General features: G+C 32.2%; 2 protein-coding genes across 5 annotated transcripts in view; both read right to left on the bottom strand.

Moving 5' to 3' along the window:
• The window catches only part of LOC123525942 (axotactin-like), a 142,866-nt gene that overhangs the window by 105,345 nt on the left and 18,413 nt on the right, over positions 1-19,108 (bottom strand). The window contains exon 2 of one of the 4 annotated variants that reach the window (XM_053537763.1): positions 3,750-3,842. The exons of 1 other annotated variant lie outside the window; for it this stretch is intronic. The gene's annotated coding sequence lies outside the window, so the exon portion shown is untranslated. Of the gene's footprint in view, positions 1-3,749; positions 4,168-19,108 lie in introns of those variants that run through there. 2 more of the 4 variants (XM_053537766.1, XM_053537765.1) reach the window with 2 other exon arrangements.
• On the bottom strand, positions 14,049-15,107 carry LOC123525943 (uncharacterized). Its single transcript, XM_045305103.2, has 2 exons — positions 14,444-15,107; positions 14,049-14,314 (listed from the first exon to the last, which is right to left on the bottom strand). The coding sequence occupies exons 1-2, from the start codon at positions 15,105-15,107 to the stop codon at positions 14,049-14,051; spliced, it is 930 nt and encodes a 309-aa protein (XP_045161038.2).

The following is a 19,108-nucleotide window of genomic DNA, read 5'->3' as shown; positions in this document are numbered from 1 at the left end:
TTTGAGGCTGTTTGTGCAGCTGCATGCAATGGGGATCTGTAAATTATTTAGTCTGTGCATCAGAACTTTTTGATCACTCTATAAACATTAATGGGAATCAGTCTCCACTAAAAAAATATTTAAAGATCAGTGTGTAAATTATTATATACAAAAAAAGGAATTTGTCTGTGACTGATCTGTTACTACACTTTTGTTCTGTATTTTTTTCTTACATTTTCAAGCCCTTGATAAACAAATCTTATAGAAATGTTTAGGGATTCAATGTTGAAAAATTCCTACAGTCTATGCATACTTTTTTTTAATGAATGAATTGTTTTCTTTCATAAGATCGTATTAACATGTCTGTAAATTATCAGCAACAATGAATTCTGTTTCTTTCTGTGAATTACTTTGTTTGAAAATTAAAGATAATTTTCATTATTTGAATGATTACCCATAAATCTTATTTAAAAGTAAACTATATTTTTTGAGATCTATTCTTTGTACAGATAACTGAATAACTGAATAGTTCTAGGAGAGTTATCTTTCAGTCTTCACTTTTTCATTCACTTTCAGGTATTCCAGTATCAAATTTTCAACTGAAAGCATATTATCAGGCAAAATTTGAATTTTTAGGAGCATGATTATCAAAGGATCAAAAAGAGACTAATGCATACAAACCTTACTCCCTGAATTTGTATTACACCCAAAACTGGGTGGATAAATAAACTATAGATTTAGTTATTATAATCATTTGAAAAGTAATGGTTTAACATGTTTTACAACATAAAATCAAGAATATAACTAGTGTGTGGGATAACAGACTAGATGAAAAGATAAATCTTTACTGTAATTTAAATCATGACATTGTAAAATTCACAAATCATGCATTGTCATATTGTATTCATCATAATAAACACGTACACCAACCCCTCCCTCAGATTTAACACAAAAAAAGACAACTTAACAAAAACATTTACAAACTTTTCTTTTTTTTAAAAGTTATATTGATATAAAAAAAAATGAATAAGTAGCAAAAAAATATATATCCTATCTATCCAACTTCCTAAAACTGGCACCAAAACTAGTAGCAGACTAAGGAAAGTCTCTGACTTTACAAATAAATATCACACCACTTCCTTACACTGAGCATCATAAGCTCAAGCACCAGCACTCACTCATAGTTTGTGTGTTCCCTGGTTAATTCTAACATTTTTGTCAGACTTAAGGTACAACAAGTTACAAGGTAAAAAACTAACATGATTATTGCAACAGATTCTTCTTTACTTCAAGGAATTCTGAGCTCTTCAACATTTATATGAAGATGCATCAAAAGAACTTACAAATCAAATGTAAATTAAATGTTTTCATTTTTTTTTAACTCCTACACAGATCAAATCATGAAGAAGAAACAACGATGTAAAAGAAATAGCAAATTACACAATGGCAATGTAAAACGTGCCAAAATAACATACTTGTCAGTCAGTAATTTACTTTTATCCTACAGAATGTTAACTGTCATAAAATACACACATTTGTAACAATATCCGACCATTTTAGAGACTTAATGAAGCATCCATTTTCAATCATATATAATTTCTGTCCAAAAATGATAGCCAATTTACTACTGAAGTAATATAATAAAGTGAAATGACTTCTGTCAAAGCAACAGAACTGTCACATTTTGTGACACACGGCAAGCACTTTCACGACTACAGCAATCAGGTTTGTTATTTCAGATTGTTAGGTGTTTAATGCCTGATCGCTTCCAATCAGCGTAAGGACCTGAGCTTGCGGCTTCCATTCATATAAGGTCAAGATAAGACGTAGAAATGTCAGTCATGCAGAAAATTCCAAACCATCACAGATTGCAAAAAATGTATTATCATAGACTGGGTAATAATCATCAAAACATTATTTTCGCTTTTTAAGATACATCATTCTCATCCATCAGAGGTTCGTCAAAATCCCGAGACGAACCTCTGATTTATTTCCATCGTTTACTTGGTGAGCATGCGCACTCGTAATTACTATCTGGAGTGGTTTCAGCCAATCATTGTTCGCCATTATTTGGAACTCCGAATTAAACTTCAAAAAATATGTAAACAAGATACTTGCTTACGATGGATAAAGGCTGTATTCCATGATTGTGATAAATAAAGATTTATTCCTGTAATTCGACGTTAAGAGATTTACATCAAGAAATAATAATATTCGTCGTAAATGGACATCGTATTCCCTCGATAATATTGAAAGGACGCGGTCATGCTTTTCACGGACTATTTTGATTGGTTCGCTACGATTTGTCGCGAAACGACGCTGATTGGCTGAAACGTTTTACCTGTAATGTAACCAAACCATAAATATCGGCGAAATGTGCCAGAGGTTCATCCGGGGAACCACGGTAGACCTCTGGTATGCGAGAATGAAGATACATGTACATTGCCACTTTTAAAACTAAAAGCTGCAAAGATTTACTTTTGTTTTCCTCACATTTTCATAAGCTGGTTTCAATCCACCATAGTGATGTACCATATGGCACTTCTTACATCAGAATTTAGTGTCGATCAATTCATTAACATTTATCATTCTGGAAACTAATTACAAATTATACTGTAAGAAATAATATGAAATATTTATGTTCAATGGTATAATAGTTTGTAAAGACTACAGAAAAGTAAAATATTTTCGCAAATTCTAGAAATTGCAAAAAAAGTAAAAAAAGTAAATCTTTAAAACAAAAATGGAGAGAAAAAAATCACAATCTATGGAACTGTTAATGAACCAGAGCTTGTATTTTTCACTTTTTTTTTCTTTTATCTAGTAAATACTTAGGAAATAATGTACATTTCTTGACTAAATGAAAGCTAAATTCAAACTTAGCGGTACTTTAATGCCAGTAATATCACAAAAGAAGATGCCTCTGTCATCCATAAATGACTCAGCAGTTTTATAGAAATGGTAGATATATTCAGATTTTTAATTTAACATCAAGGAATTGTGGAACTGGATATGGTGCCATAAACAGGCACGGTAATATCCCTCCAGAGTGTTTAGTGACTAGACACAGCAGATATCTTGAAGGATCCCTAATACCTCGGGAAATGGCAGACACATATTACCAGAACTGAAGTCTGAATATTGGTCTTTTATGTCTCTAAATAACAGTAATCATGTCTTTATACAGAAGATCATGTCTTTTCGAAGAAGAAATTACTGATGCAGAGTGTATGGCAGTTTCAAATTTGCTGTATTATTATGCCTGGCAAGTCTCCATGATTTTAGCTGTAAGAAAGCTTTTACAAGTAATAAATACAATATCAAAAGGATAAATTTTGTTGTATCATAAAGTTGAACAAATTTAAAATTGTATTTACTGTCCCTTGAAATAATTTCATCTCACAATTAACAACTTGTACTTTTCTAAACATTTCATGCATACCGTGTCTTTCGGCTTTGCTGTACAATGACATCAGAAACAAGAAAAAACTATTTTTCAAGGAAATATTTACATTTTACTTACTGGCAGTGATTCCTTTGTTTTAAACATGTTTATATTGTGTGAACTGAAATTTATCCTTACAGATTTCAGTTCTTAATAAATAACAAAAATCTTAAATAAATTTTAAGACAAGAGTTAGAAATTTGTATTACTATTGATAGAGGAAATCATGTGAAGAATAATCATATAATGGCCGTCTATATAAAATGTAAGAATGCAATATTTTGCTGATCCTGCTTGAACAGTAATTTAGAAATTTAAGTCTTACCTTCCGATTGTAAATAATCCAATTAACTTTAAGTGGCCTGCAATTTATTCCATAACCCACAGGTAAAGTTTATCCTTGTAAATCCAGATTATCCTGTGACAAAAAAGTACTTCAAATTCATTTCAAATCACATTAAATCAAATTTTAGATATAGTTAATGTATTCAATTCTTAAGCACAGGGAGCAAAACAAACTTAATTCAGATAATTTCCTTCGCAATTCATTTTATCAGTATGAAATATGGCAAAAAACAAGCGTCACATTTTGTCATTCGTAACCCATTAAAATCATAACAGTGCAACAAATGATATTGACAAAACTGAAATATTACGGCATTAAACGCAGTAATGGATTGGAGAACACTGAGGCATACGGTGCATTACAGTAAAATAAATAATTCACACACAGCTTTCCATATAGTAAAGCTAAAATCAATGTGACGCCAGGACACGTTTCTCATCGATAGCAAAAGGAGTCAAAAATTTTCTACATTAGAGCTTACAGGATGGACTTTGTGGTCATTTGTTATTATTACGCGACCCAAAATTTCTATCTTTCAAAGATTTAGTAACTCTTCAATGACCTTGGCTCAACAATCAAAACAGATCATGTAAAACTATATACTAATAAATAATGGTTGGCAATTTAATCTTGACACAATAATATCTTACTACAACAGAATCTGATACTTTAACTTAAAACAATAATTTTTAAAGAATACTTATGTTAAGTATAAAACTGTATAAGTTGTGCTAAATGAATTTCTTTATTAAAATGAAAGCTATTCATCTTCATATAAATAGATAAAACTTAGATCTTCAACTCCCTCAACATCCTTGATGAAATAAAAAAACATGTCTGCTTCAATTAAATCTGTTTATGAGAATTTAAACAAAATTTCTTTTAAAGATAAAACACAGCTGCTTTTAAAGTCTACTGCTATAAATCATGTATCAAAGTTATATATGCAAAATAAATATTTAAATTACTTGGATAACAAAAACCATATAAATAGCACAAGATAAATATTCCTTCTGTAGTAGCGATTCTTTCAAAGAAATTGAAGTTTACAATAAAAATGTAAACAGTTTAAATCCTCCACTAAGTCTTGCGTAAATCCTTAAAACATTTTCATTTTCTTTTTACCTTAACACCTTTTAAAATTTAAAATGCAGCTTGATAAACAAATTACATACAAATATATTTTTCAGAGGTTATTAATCTTTTCTGAAGCATTCACTACTGAATAAAATTCTATTTTCATCCCACAGTACTGAGAAGAAATGAATATTTTTTATCGCAAAACATACTAATTGAAAAAAACCCATATCATTGTAAAGCATCTAAACATACACAATAATTACAGGTTTTAAATCGTAAAACAGCATTATGATCAGTTCACATTATATTTTGTATAATATTCATCTTATCGTACTGTATGGTTGGTACATTCTTTCGGTGTGGTACGGGTATGTAAACAGTGATTATACTGGAGCCAATAATTTTGAACTTAATCTACCGTTTTGTCACATTTTAGTATTAAAAGTGATTTGTGATAAATCGCGACATCAATTTGTCTCCAGTTGTAAACAACAAGAAAGCATGCCACATATTAAGACAGATAGGTTAAGAAATGAAATATATAGAAATAAGCTCAGCATTTCGAAAAGATTTTCAAATTTAATCACATTGCATTTCTCAAAATGATTTTTCAATTTCAATAACTTAAATTAGAAAATGAATTGTAGTTAACAGTCTCCTTGTTGGATGCATCTAAATCATTAGACAAAGATAATAAATTTCAAAATTTCATTCAGACCATGTCATATACCTCTTTAAACTTTATCAATGGAGAATATTTAATAATTACATAAATAAGAATATATCAAAGACCTTTTGACATATTGTCAAAAAATAAAATTCAGGACAAAAATAGCTTTAGAAAGCCATTATGGCAAATTTAATTCTATGAATTATTTGTGTTAACCCAAACAGCAATATTTATGCGGATATGTCAGTAGTTAAAGGGATCAGAATGCTGTTGTGTTTCACTAATAAAATGATTTGTACAACAGAATAAGGTCAATGTAGCATAATTTCAGATCAATATTTTTTTTGAAACTCATTTTGAAGATTAATTTGATTGTGAATACCCAATCCTCTCTTCTGCTTCAAAGATTTTGCTAAAATTTAATACTTATAGTAGCTCTGGTGATAGTTTGTTCATTCTAATTAATGACTTGGCTGCAAAAAAATTACATATCTTTCTTTTCACCAAAGTTTAAACACTGACTGACCATCATTTTTGGCGGCTGATGCCGGTAACAGTTTTGGTACCAAAAGCAACTTTAGGTGTAAAATCGTTCGAAATCATTAATTTTTTGTGGGGGGCTGATTTTTGAGGATTTCATGACCGTGTAAATCCATGAAAAGAAATCCCAACAAACTAGTAAAATACCCATCATTTTATATTCAAAAATTTAAATCTACAAATTTATACACTCAAGAATACCCCTTTTTTGTAAAAACCACAAATTTTTGTGTCCATGAAATACACAATGTAATATGATTTCACTGTATGTGGCCATTAAAAGCGTAATATTATTTCTTGTAATTACCAGACTGGAATTTCTGGTGATTTCACTGGTGCTGGAAAACTCCATCTTACATCCCGGCGTGTAAGATGACTCTCATGCTGTAAATAATGTATAATGAACTACATCTGTATAGCAAATTTGTGTAGTATTAGATAATAATGTTTTACATAAAATAGGATAAAAATCAAATACATTGATAGTTTTTTTAGCTTGATTATACGAAGTATAAGGAGAGCTATCCTACTCAACCCGGCGTCGGCGTCTTTCCGCGTCCCCATCTTGGTTAAAGTTTTTTACACTTTCTCTTTTTTCTACTTATCTCTGTAATAACTTGATGGATTTGATTCAAACTTTCAAACTTAAAATAGTTATTCCTCATCATCACCCACATCATCTGACATAAGGGCCATAACTCTGGCCCTAATATTTCATGATTTATCCCCCCTTTTCACTTAGATTTTCAGGTTAAAGTTTTGATGCACTTTCACTCTATCCCTTTTATTACTGAATGGATTTGATTCAAACTTAAAATAGTTGTTCAACATCATCACCCACATCATATGACACAAGGTGCATAACTCTGGCACAATTTGTTCCATAAATTATTCCCCCTTTTTACTTAGAATTTCAGGTTAGTTTCGATGCACTTTCACTCTATCTCTGTTATTACTGAATGGATTTGATTCAAACTTAAAATAGTTGTTCAACATCATCACCCACACCATATGACACAAGGTGCATAACTCTGGCACAATTTTTTGATGAATTATTCTCCCCTTTTACTGAGAATTTAGGGAATTTGATCAATTTTCACTATATCTGTTATTATGAAATACATTTGATTCAAATTTGAAGTAGTTGTTCCACATCATCACCCACATCATATGACACAACATGCATGACTCACCAATATTTAATGAATTAATATTTTTGCTTAGAATATACTTATATAGTGTTTTGATACACTTTATCTTTACCTCTTTTATTACTTAATATTTTTGACACAGACTCAGGCTATTGTGTAATATCTTCATCCACCATTGGAGTCATTAAACACTCCAGGGGCAGCTCCAGTTTCCCCAGATGTGCCCAGTTTCACTATCCAGCATTGAAATAGTCGAGCACGCTGTCTCCTGTGACAGCTCTTGTCTTAGTTCCGTATAACATATTTCTCGATTCAAAAAATGTCATTTTATGGAAAAACAAAATGTTTCACTGCAGATGATAAAACAAAATGGGAACTATTGTGATGTTTTCGTCTTGGTAACGTCATGATGTACTTCCTGTTTACGGACATAAAGTTACCGTGCTTTGTTAATACGCTACTATAAGAAAAAGGTGTGATAAGAAAATCATTTGTTTGAATTAACCTTCAACAGTTCTTGATTTGTGTTCATGGATTTTTGGACAGGAACTGTCCTTAAAAAGTGTTCATGAACTACTAAAGAATCACACAGTTTTTGAATTGTCCATGATAAAAGGTTAAAGGAACAATCATGATGTTATTTTCTTGAATCTTTCATGCACTACTCATGACAGGTAGTTCATGAACTAATAAAGAATCATATTCATGAATGGTTCACTGCTAATTTGTGAAGATAAAATGGCACAAAAAAAACATATAGCATGAAATTCATGAACTATTCATGTTCAACAAAATATCTAGAACTACTCATTAAGTGAATAGTTCATGAACTGTTCATGTACATTAGTTCTTGAAGTCATCTTCCACTTTTCATGCACTGTTCATGAACACCGTATTTAAGAATGTTTCAAGAATTTGTGCCATTTTATCTTCACAAACAATTCATGAAGTGTTCATGAACTCCATTCATGAAATATGCATGCACTGTTCATGAACAATTCATGAAAGTAATGTTTCATTTCGCAGGGGGAATTTCTGCTGACTCATCATGGGTTACCAAATTGGTAATATTTTGGTAAACAGACTTTTGTATCATTTTCAAATATAAATTCTCTTTCATTACTTTTTATATTTTGAAAGTACCCTTTATTACCAGCATCCCCAATTGTAAGTATAGCACCTTTATAAAAAAAATGTCGAAACCAGATTTTTAATTTTTCATAAATCTTTAACCCGCATGACTTCATGCTTTTGCATTTAATTTTCTGATATGAAGATAAATCTCAAGTCTGGCATAACTAATTTTGATATTTAATGTATTTTTGCAAACTTTTAATCAGTGTGGGTGTTATAGTGATAATATGTGAAGCAAAAACATTCTTTATCAGAATTATACTGTGAATAATAAGTAAATCAAGCATGAAAGTGAAAATAATTATCGTAACAAATGAGGTAATGAAAGGTGTTTGAAAAGTAAGGTGAAACGGTTACGAAAATAAAGTATTAATAAGATTAACACCTGAAAAAATCCAAATATGTAATAATAGTACTTATACAGTCTCATGTATTTGCAACCCAACTATCTACAAAGTGCATTCTCCTGTCTGCACAGGTATGTTTTGAGAGCACAGATCAGGGGATTGCAGGGTCATTAGTTTGATTACAGAGGTGAGATGTTTGTATAAAAGTGATCTTGTGTATGAAGTTTCATTAGAATCCCATTAAAACTCTGAAAGTAGTTCACATCACAGATTTTTTGCAGCGGACCCTGAACCAGCTAACTAGCCAAATGACTGATGAATACTTAACCTTTAGGGGTATAACAATACCAATATTGCTTTAAACTTGAAGGAACAATAATTTTTTATGAAATGATGAAAGCTTAGGTCCAATTGTCATACCAACAGCATTACATGAATAAGAAACTTGTTATATATATCTAATTTCATATTATTTAAGTATGAAAATGTTCATTCATTATTTAGTTAATTCTAAAATTCACCTACTTATTCTTTTCATACTGTGAAACAAAGTGTACAAATTACATCATTTGTTTGTTTCAGTTGAGGAATATTGTGGACTGGATTTGGGACACTTTTATTTTCTATACATTCATGAAACATGCCACAAGCATAATAAAAACTGTCATATAATTAATATTCTAGACCATTATCTCCCAAAGTAAGAGTGTCAAGTATTTTCAAGTAACTAGTAAGGCAGCCAAAAAATCACAAAATAAAAGTGAAAGGAAAATAACTCAATCTACAATACCAAGCAACATGATTCATTTAAAATCCTTATCCTGTTACCATTATAGTTTTTTATTGACATATACTACTAAACAGAATATAATTTGGTAGTCATGATGACAGGCAAGTGATTCTGATAGGCTTTAAAAAAGTTCCATTTTCAATGGTAATTTTGTGTTGATGATTACATGTTCGGTCCGGAAAAATTGCTATCTTTCTGGAACAAAGGGGATCTGGTTTAAATGAGTATTTTTCTATTGAAATAAGGTCAAATCTTGAGACAGCAAAATAACTTCAGGTTGGAGGGGTGTCCAGAATCAAAGAGTTCCAGTTTAGTGGGGTTCAACTGTACTGATACACCCCATGAAACATTCATATTTTAATACCCCTATATAACATTCATCCTGATCTACTATAGTACACTCATACTAATCACCTACAAAAATTCATACTGATCCCCCATAGTACATTCATATTGATTCACTATAGTACATTCATACTGATCCTATAGAAAATTCATACTGATCCCCTATAGAACATTTATCCTGATCCACTATAGTACATTTATCCTGATCCAGTATAGTACATTCATACTGATCCACTGTAGTACATTCATACTGATTCTCTATAGTACATTTATCCTGATCACTACAGTACATTTATCCTGATCCACTATAGTACATTCATACTGATCCACTATAGTACATTCATACTGATTCACTATGAAGGGTTCTAGCCAGGCTATTATCGCCTGTCGCGTGCGACATGCCTTCAGGCTTTGAGTTGTATATTCGACATCCCTTATTTCCCCCGTCATCCCTTAATTGCCAAAGCGACATGTCTTTAAAGGCATTCCAATAAACACCTCGATTAATCCGATAGTGTATTCGAAAGTTTACCACGTGCTCACCCGATAGTTCAGGTAAAGCGATGTCAGTTAAGATATACAATAAACCAATGACAGCTTCCTATGTAGAAACGTGTGACGTAAATTTCATCGTATCTCCACCTTTAAATCCTTTGACAGACGGTATCTTGTGATGGGTACATGAAAGTGTTTTAAGATTTTTTATGTAATCAGAAATAATGACTGATGACTTTCGACAATTATTGTTCGAATGTTTTTCGCAATCAAGGAAAGACAATGGAAGGTACTAAGTCAAAAATTGTGCAACACGTTAAAATGATTTTGAACAATTCTCAGCGTAATATAATGTTTTTTTGACATGTATGAATTGTGTTTTCTCGGGCGGAATATCGAAAAGACAATGCCAGAATTAATGTTTCTGTCGTCACTTTCAAAATAGAACTTGTAGAGAAAAGTTTGAAAAGCGAGACAAATCTGTGAATGACATTCTTCCTGGACCAGGTACACCTGGGAAAATGGTCACAAATTCAGAATCCAACCCAGCCACGCCGGATGGCCAAAGGAAATCAGGCATAGATCCAAAATGGAAACAAGCGTTTCCCTGGATGACTGTCTCAAGAGATTGGTAATTTAAATCATTTTTAAGTAATCCCAAAAATACTGAACGGTCTATTGAATGTATCATATCATATTTTTGTATCAAGCAATCAGTTAACGTATTTAAAAAAAGTTCAAACTATCAGTTGTTAAACAAATTATAAGAATTCCCTTACAGAAGCAAGCCTCTGTGGCGTACATGTTGCGTATTTGCTGTGTATATGCTGCGAACACAGTAGTACGCCAGAGGAGTACATTTTACATACACCGAATGCCGCATACATGCCGCGTACTATTTCGACGAGTACACAGCATGTACGCAGGAGGTCACTAGTACACTTCAAGTACGCAGCACAGACTCTGAAAATTTAAGGAGTACACTGCATGTACGCAGGAGGGACTTGTACAAGAAAATAGTACACTGCATGTACACCACAGATACTTTGAAATTTGTGCAGTACACTTCATATACGCAGGAAAGACTTGTACAATTTCTTTTGGCATTTATACTTAGTTTTTTTTTATAAGTTAAAGTCTGAAGTAAACTTCATATACGCAGGAGGGACTTGTTCATCTTCTTTTGGTGTTTATACTTTGAATTTTTTTAGGTAAAAGTCTGAAGTACACTTCATGCAGGAAGGATTTATACATTTTTTTTTTTTTTTTGGAAGCAAGAACTTGATTTCCGAGTAACTTTTATCTTAATAGCATAGAATAGTTCCGATTACCGGTATTCTGAACAACGAAAATTTGCCAAACTATTTGCAATGTTCATTTGTGAAGCTTACATCTTAGTGATTTCTGAGCTGCACCTTGCATGCTATGTAAAAATATATTCTTTTTCATTTTGAATTAATCCTGGAGCTTTCTAACTCAGATAATTGAAAAGCCTTATTTGAACTTCGTTGCATTACATTTTGTAATACATGAAATAATTACCAAGATAATGCCTCAACAGCGTCCGAATGAGAAGAATTAATAGCTCTCACTGTTATTTGAATACTCTTAAGCCAAACACCATTCTATCATGTTTTATAAAGGCTTTAATGCTCATTATGTTAACTCATTAAGGCCTCACCAAATTAAAAAGTTGTTCATCGGATTTGCCGCTCGTATATTTTCAGAACGTTTTTGGCTAATTACGCTCGCCCCATTGCAAAAAATCAATCCAAAATTTTTTGGTGCACTACTTTTTACGGACGTAAAAGTGTATAAATGCTTATATAATTCCAGTCCTAGATTGTTTTCAGATGGATTTTAATCAAATTAAATACAATACTATGCACACATCGTCTATAATAAATCATAACACTTATATTTAGTTGCATTAAAGTTGTTTCCCCTTGATGCAGTTACGCAATTTTCTTCAAATGTTTACCAAATTACATGCTACAAAAATTGATTTATTTCATTGAAAAGTGGATGAAGAAAAGCATACTAATTTATTTGATAACATCAATCTACATTATTTTGGTAAGGGTAAATACTTACTGATGCATGTCACTTATCTTTTTTCTGTTTTTTTCTGTCCAAATGATCAGCATTTTGCATACGGAAGTTGGTGGGGTAAGGAATTTACATTATCACAGCAGTTTCGCCACAAGAGTACACAGCATGTATGCAGCAGGAGTACACAGCATGTACGCCGCAGGACTCTGGCCAGGAGTACACAGCATGTACGTCGCAGGAGTACACAGCATGTACGCCGCAGGAATACACAGCATGTACGCCGCAGGGGTAGTACACCGCAGGCTCATTTGCATGTGAAAAGTGTATGTGCCGCGTACATGTTGCGTACTATTTCCCGCATACTAAATTCCTCCAGCGTACATCCTGTGTACTATGTAGTCCACAGTATGTACGCAGCAAGTAGTACGCGGCAGAGCTCATTTGCATGTCAAAAGTGTACTACAAACGTACTATCGGTGTATGTGTGGTGTATATCCTGCGTACTATTTAAAGCCTTTGATTTCAGTACACATCATGTATGCATCATATACGCTGTATGTACACAGCAAGAGTACGCAGCAGGCCTTTTTCTTCTGTAAGGGAAGACCACATTTTATATTTCAAATCTGATTCCTTCGGGGAAAAAATATTGGACATGCATACTTAGAAAATAGGGAGGAAAAGTTGATGACTTACTAGAAATTAAGTTGTCATGGCTGTTTCACACAGGGCTATAGTATGTTTTATGTGTTTGTGTCCTTTTGTTACATATTAGTTCTTGAAATTCATTAAAAAACATTTAGATCTCTTATCATAGCAGTTACGGATCCCTTTGGCTATGTAAATAACAAAATTGTTTTAAATTCTTTACTTCAGGCCAATGTGGATGTTGTGTCCAGTATGTGTAAAGCACCAAAGAAGGCCAAAGAAGTGTGTTCCTGGTAGATCTGTGTGGGTTGACATTCCATGTACGTCAATAAGGTGATCATCTTTAGTATTTCATAAGGACTCGGACTCACACAAGAAAGCATTGGTATTTGACGTTGCGGAAGCAAAAACAGGTGTTGGGACCGAGGCTTGTTTTGTGAGAGAAGAACATGTGAACTGTGAGGCAATGACAGCATCTATGACACTGCTTTACTTTCTGTGTAAGGAGGAAATTCCCCACACCACCAAACACAAACCTTTAGTTGATGTAGCTAAGACATTAGGAGAGGATGTTCTAAATAGTTTGGAGAAGGGGGATAACGCCAAGTACACAGAATTGATAAGTTTATGTTGTCATTCAGCAAATAACTCCCACAGGAATAGAAGACTGAAACTTTAATGTGCAGTGCTAAAATTGTGTTGTTTTATGTAAAATAAATAGTGAACATTTTCAGAAACTTATATAACTGGATAAGTTTACATTGTCATTCAGCAAATAAACTCTAGATGAATTTTTTATGACACATTATCTCTTATTTGTTCTTGTTGAGCATGTAAATGATGCTTATTAAACATTGAAAATAACACTGTGTTTTTCACTCTGAAATGCACCAAAATGAGTTGTAGTAATACAAAATTTTCTGGGGTTGGCCCCCCCATACCCCCCATCTGGAGGGGGGTACCCCTCCCGCACCCACCCCATTGTTGTCCACGCTCTTTTCAAAAATACCCTTCAGAAACATGCCTTCAGAAAATCCTGGCTAGAACCCTAACTATAGTACATTTATCCTGATCTACTATAGTATATTCATACTGATCCACTGTAGTACATTCATACTGATTCACTATAGTACATTCATACTGATTCACTATAGTACATTTATCCTGATCCACTATAGTATATTCAAACTGATCCACTATAGTACATTCATACTGATCCACTGTAGTACATTCATACTGATCTACTATAGAACATTTATCCTGATCCACTATAGTACATTTATCCTGATCAACTACAGAAAATTCATACTGATTCAGTATAGTACATTCATACTGATCCACTATAGTACATTCATACTGATTCACTATAGTACATTCATACTAATCCTCTACAGTCCATTTATCCTGATCCACTATAATACATTCATACTGATCCTCTACAGAACATTCATACTGATCCACTATAGTACATTCATACTGATCCACTATAGTACATTCATACTGATTCACTATAGAACATTCATACTGATTCATTATAGTACATTCATACTGATCCACTGTAATACATTCATACTGATCTACTATAGTAAATTCATATTGTTCTGCTATATTACATGCATACTGATCCCCTATAGAAAATTTATACTGATCCAGTATAGTACATTCATACTGATTCACTATAATACATTCATACTGATTCACTATAGTACATGCATACTGATCCCCTATAGAAAATTTATACTGATCCACTATTGTACATTCGTACTGAATCACTATAGTACATTCATACTGATTCACTATAGTACATTCATACTGATCCACTTTAGTAAATTCATACCGATCCCCAACAGAAAATTCATACTGATCCCCTATAGAAAATTTATCTTGATCCACTATAGTACATTCATACTGATCCACTGTAGTACATTCATACTGATCTACTATAGAACATTTATCCTGATCCACTATAGCACATTTATCCTGATCAACTACAGAAAATTCATACTGATTCACTATAGTACATTCATACTGATCCACTGTAGTACATTCATACTGATTCACTATAGTACATTCATACTGATTCATTATAGTACATTTGTACTGATCCACTATAATACATTCATACTGATCTACTATAGTAAATTCATATTGTTCCGCTATATTACATGCATACTAATCCCCTACAGAAAATTTATACTGATCCAGTATAGTACATTCATACTGATTCACTATAGTACATTCATACTGATTCACTACAGTACATGCATACTGATCCCCTATAGAAAATTTATACTGATCCACTATTGTACATTCATACTGAATCACTATAGTACATTCATACTGATTCACTATAGTACATTCATACTGATCCACTTTAGTAAATTCATACCGATCCCCAACAGAAAATTCATACTGATCCCCTATAGAAAATTTATCCTGATCCACTATAGTACATTCATACCGATCCACTATAGTGCATTCATACTGATTCACTGTAGTACATTTATCCTGATTCACTATAGTATATTCATACGGACATAAAATTCATACTGTTCCCCTAAAGAACATTCATATATTACATTTGTATTTAACTCCTATAGAACATTAAAATGACCCCCTATAAAATACAGAATATCCATATTTATTTGATTCCCAGCTATGTGCACTTGGTTTGTTTTTTTCGCTTGACCATTATATTTAAACAAGTGTAGTCAATCTACAGACCCATAACTTTGAGCCTCTTGTTAACATATAGAAAAGTAAGGATAATTTTCCAACAATAATTTGTTGTGTGGAAAAAAAAATGAAAAAGATGAGCAGTGTGTTTTCACAAAATAACAGACTTTTGGAAGTGATGTACCTGAAAGTGTTATGTAATTCACGGATCATTAACAGTAACATTTAAACACACAATCATCACAATCCCACACTTACCTGTAGGATGTAAATATAGCAATAAATAGCAAAACAGCAAAATATAAAATTCCTAAATTTCTTAACATCGATGCATTAAAAGTAACAAGCTCAATGCAGAGGTGAGGCTTCTGATTATGATCCTCTAGAATTCATGTGTGAAACCAAGGGCACAGCTCTTAGATAAGAATACATGTAGGGAGTGGGGATTGGGGGCGTTGCATAGTGGCTAAGTGGAATTGACTTGTTAAATACTGCTATCAACTATTTATAAACTGCTTGCAGAATTGATATGACCAAGTTATTCAAATCACTTAATCTTTCATTTTAATTGTACACCGACTTATTTAAAGTTACTTGAAAACACATTAAATAACTAATTATTAAATATTAATATACTAACATTTCTGCATCAACAACTTTATAACTTTATTTTTAGTACAGAATTTCGAAAAGCATCAATTAACGTTTCTTTTATTTCCTTATATCTTCATTCATGACCAAATTGCAATAAGAAATAAAACAGTTTCACACATATTCTATTTGAAATAATTATAAAACTGACTATCAAGATGAAAGGAAATGGAGGAAAACGATTTTATGTCAGATGAAAAGGAATAATTAATACTTAGGGGTAAAAGTTATGAAACTTAAAGTGAAAAATAAGGATCTTCACAAACTGGTACAAACCTCTGAATTAACTTATATTTAACTAATTTGTATGAAGTCATTTAATTTATAAAATTTTAAGGAACATGGTTAAGTGCATGAAATACTTCATGTTTAAAGTGCACATTTTTCTCTCTTTCATTTGTCTTGTTTATGTGATTCTTATAAATCTCTAGAAAACATAATTGTTAGTTTACATTGGCTGTTGGAATAGAAAACATTCTAGCATTGTGTTCCAAATGCCTTTTTGTTTTTGTTTTGGGTTTAAGCCATTTTTCAACTGTTTTTTTTCAATTATGTAATGGCAGACAGGTAACCTAACAAGTGTTTCTGGAAAACCTGTTCTCCACAAGTAACTGGCAACTTCTCCACAAAAATCAGAGGTGGAGGACGAATGATTTCAGACACCATGTCTTTTATCAAATCGACACGGAAAACACATCGTCTCACCTTGAGATCAAGTTAATAACCTTGTGATCCGTAGATCAGATGGCCACACATACCACTATGCTTTGCATGCTCTCCTGTTCACAATTAAGTTGACAAACCCAGTCGAAATTGATGGTTTATTACCATGGTAATTCATGGTTTACCATGGTAGTTCATGGTCATGGGACAATGGTTTACCATGGCTGTGGTAATTGGCACGATAGTCATAAAACATTGTATCAGACCATGGTCAAAACCATGGTTGTGGACCACAGTCAACCATTGTCGACCAAGGTCCACGACCATGGTAGACAGTGGTGATTATTGACTATCAAAAACTGTATAAATATGAATATGAAAGGGTCATGAAAATATATGACAATTGCTGTCTATATCTATTTTTGAAAGCCAGTCATTTATTTGTCATAAAATTGCTAAGACGACAACAATTTATAGTCAGACTATGAAAGTTTACCTTTGAATATGTCTAAAAATGCGGGAAAACTATTTTACAACTAGGAAAATTTTTGGAGCCAAAATGCAGTCAGGCATCTTTGGTGCATTGTAAAACTTGATAAGTGTGAAAATTACTAACATGACCATGGTAGTCCATGCTCAACCATGGTTGAAAAAAGATGACCACGGTAGACCATAGTCAAACTGTTGATTGCCTTTTCTGACCATGGTTGACCATGGCAAACCTTATTTCACCATAGTTGACCATGGCTGACTGTGCTCCTGACTATGCTTTCACCATGGTATTTGATGGTTGATCAAAAACCATGGTGACCATGGTCATCATTTCACCTGGGAAATCCCAATGGAAAAAATCCCACAGATGTACTTACAAATTTTATACTGTATCAGCCCTGCATATTTATTTTTCAAATCTAAAAATTATAAGAACCTTTAATTAAAGTGATATTAATGTATTATAAAACACCCTCAATCTTTTACACAAAAATTATGTTTTTAATGAGAATTCTTCCAAAAAAAAACCAATATAGTCACAGCTCAAAATTTTGAAAAGAAAATGTTATAGCATTTTCATTTATTAAGAGGTGAATTTATGTCTATTTTATGATGCTCATTGGATTGTATCTGGTCCTTATAGAAATACTTGACATATTTTATTTTCTTGTACATTTAACTATGATTTATTAATGTTATAATGTCAGCCGATACCTTTCATGGGGTAACCTGACTTTAATACAATGTCATCAACCCTAAAACATCCTTTGTTGTATAACTCACTGATCATCTTTGCCTCATTTGAGGCTACTAAATATACATACAATAAATTTTTGAAGTAAATATCATACTTTCAAAGGGAAGATTCCTTTTCACTCTGCATCATGCTGGGACTATATTGTTCACAGGGAACTAATTTTCATCATTGAAAGTTAGTCCAAAAGAAAAATGAAACTTCACATTAAGTACTTGAAATAGTTCTTTTACTCACTCGTAAACACCCAACTACAATATATATGAACATTATCACTTGTATTAATGAAGTATCCAGTTTTTAAAAATCTGGTACCTCGATAAAAATGCTATAACCGCTCATGGGTATTTAGCAAATTTTTGAATTCCCCAGACTTGCAATAAATGGTTAAGACAAAGAAATACCAGTGTGTGTGTTTTTGCTTTTCTGTGCAAATTGACTTAAAATGCTAAAATGAGTCCATTTACACAGTCACGCTTAATATAAATATCTCAAACAAAGTCCTTTCAAATCCCACTCCCATTATGTAATACTTGTGCAAAATCTTTTTATGTGCAGTATAACCTCCTTAATTTTGAAAATAAAAAAACAGAATGAAATTTTATGAATCTGTAATGCATATTAAATTAAACTCATTATATTATCTATATCTTAACTGTCGAAAGTTTAAATGTATGTTTCAATCACTGTATATATTATAGCATTCTATATTCATATATTTCTGATTTACTTCAAAATGATCTATCACTAAATTATGCAGCACTGACAAAATTTTCATAAAATAATTTGCTTTCATGTCAATTTTGAAAATAATATTTTTTTTTTAAAAAAAGACATATTTATATAAATT

Source organism: Mercenaria mercenaria, chromosome 3 (genome assembly GCF_021730395.1).
Source record: "Mercenaria mercenaria strain notata chromosome 3, MADL_Memer_1, whole genome shotgun sequence".
NCBI lineage: Eukaryota > Metazoa > Mollusca > Bivalvia > Venerida > Veneridae > Mercenaria > Mercenaria mercenaria.
Note: the sequence above shows the minus strand (reverse complement) of the source record. Positions and strands in the feature narration are given on the sequence as shown.

Coding starts and splice junctions, on each gene's coding strand:
- LOC123525943 (XM_045305103.2), bottom strand. CDS start 15,107: ATGAATCAGTATGAATGTACTATAGTGAATCAGTATGAATGTACTACA. Junction 14,315..14,443: donor TGTAGAGGATCAGTATGAAT/GTATTATAGTGG, acceptor AATTTTCTGTAG/TTGATCAGGATAAATGTACT.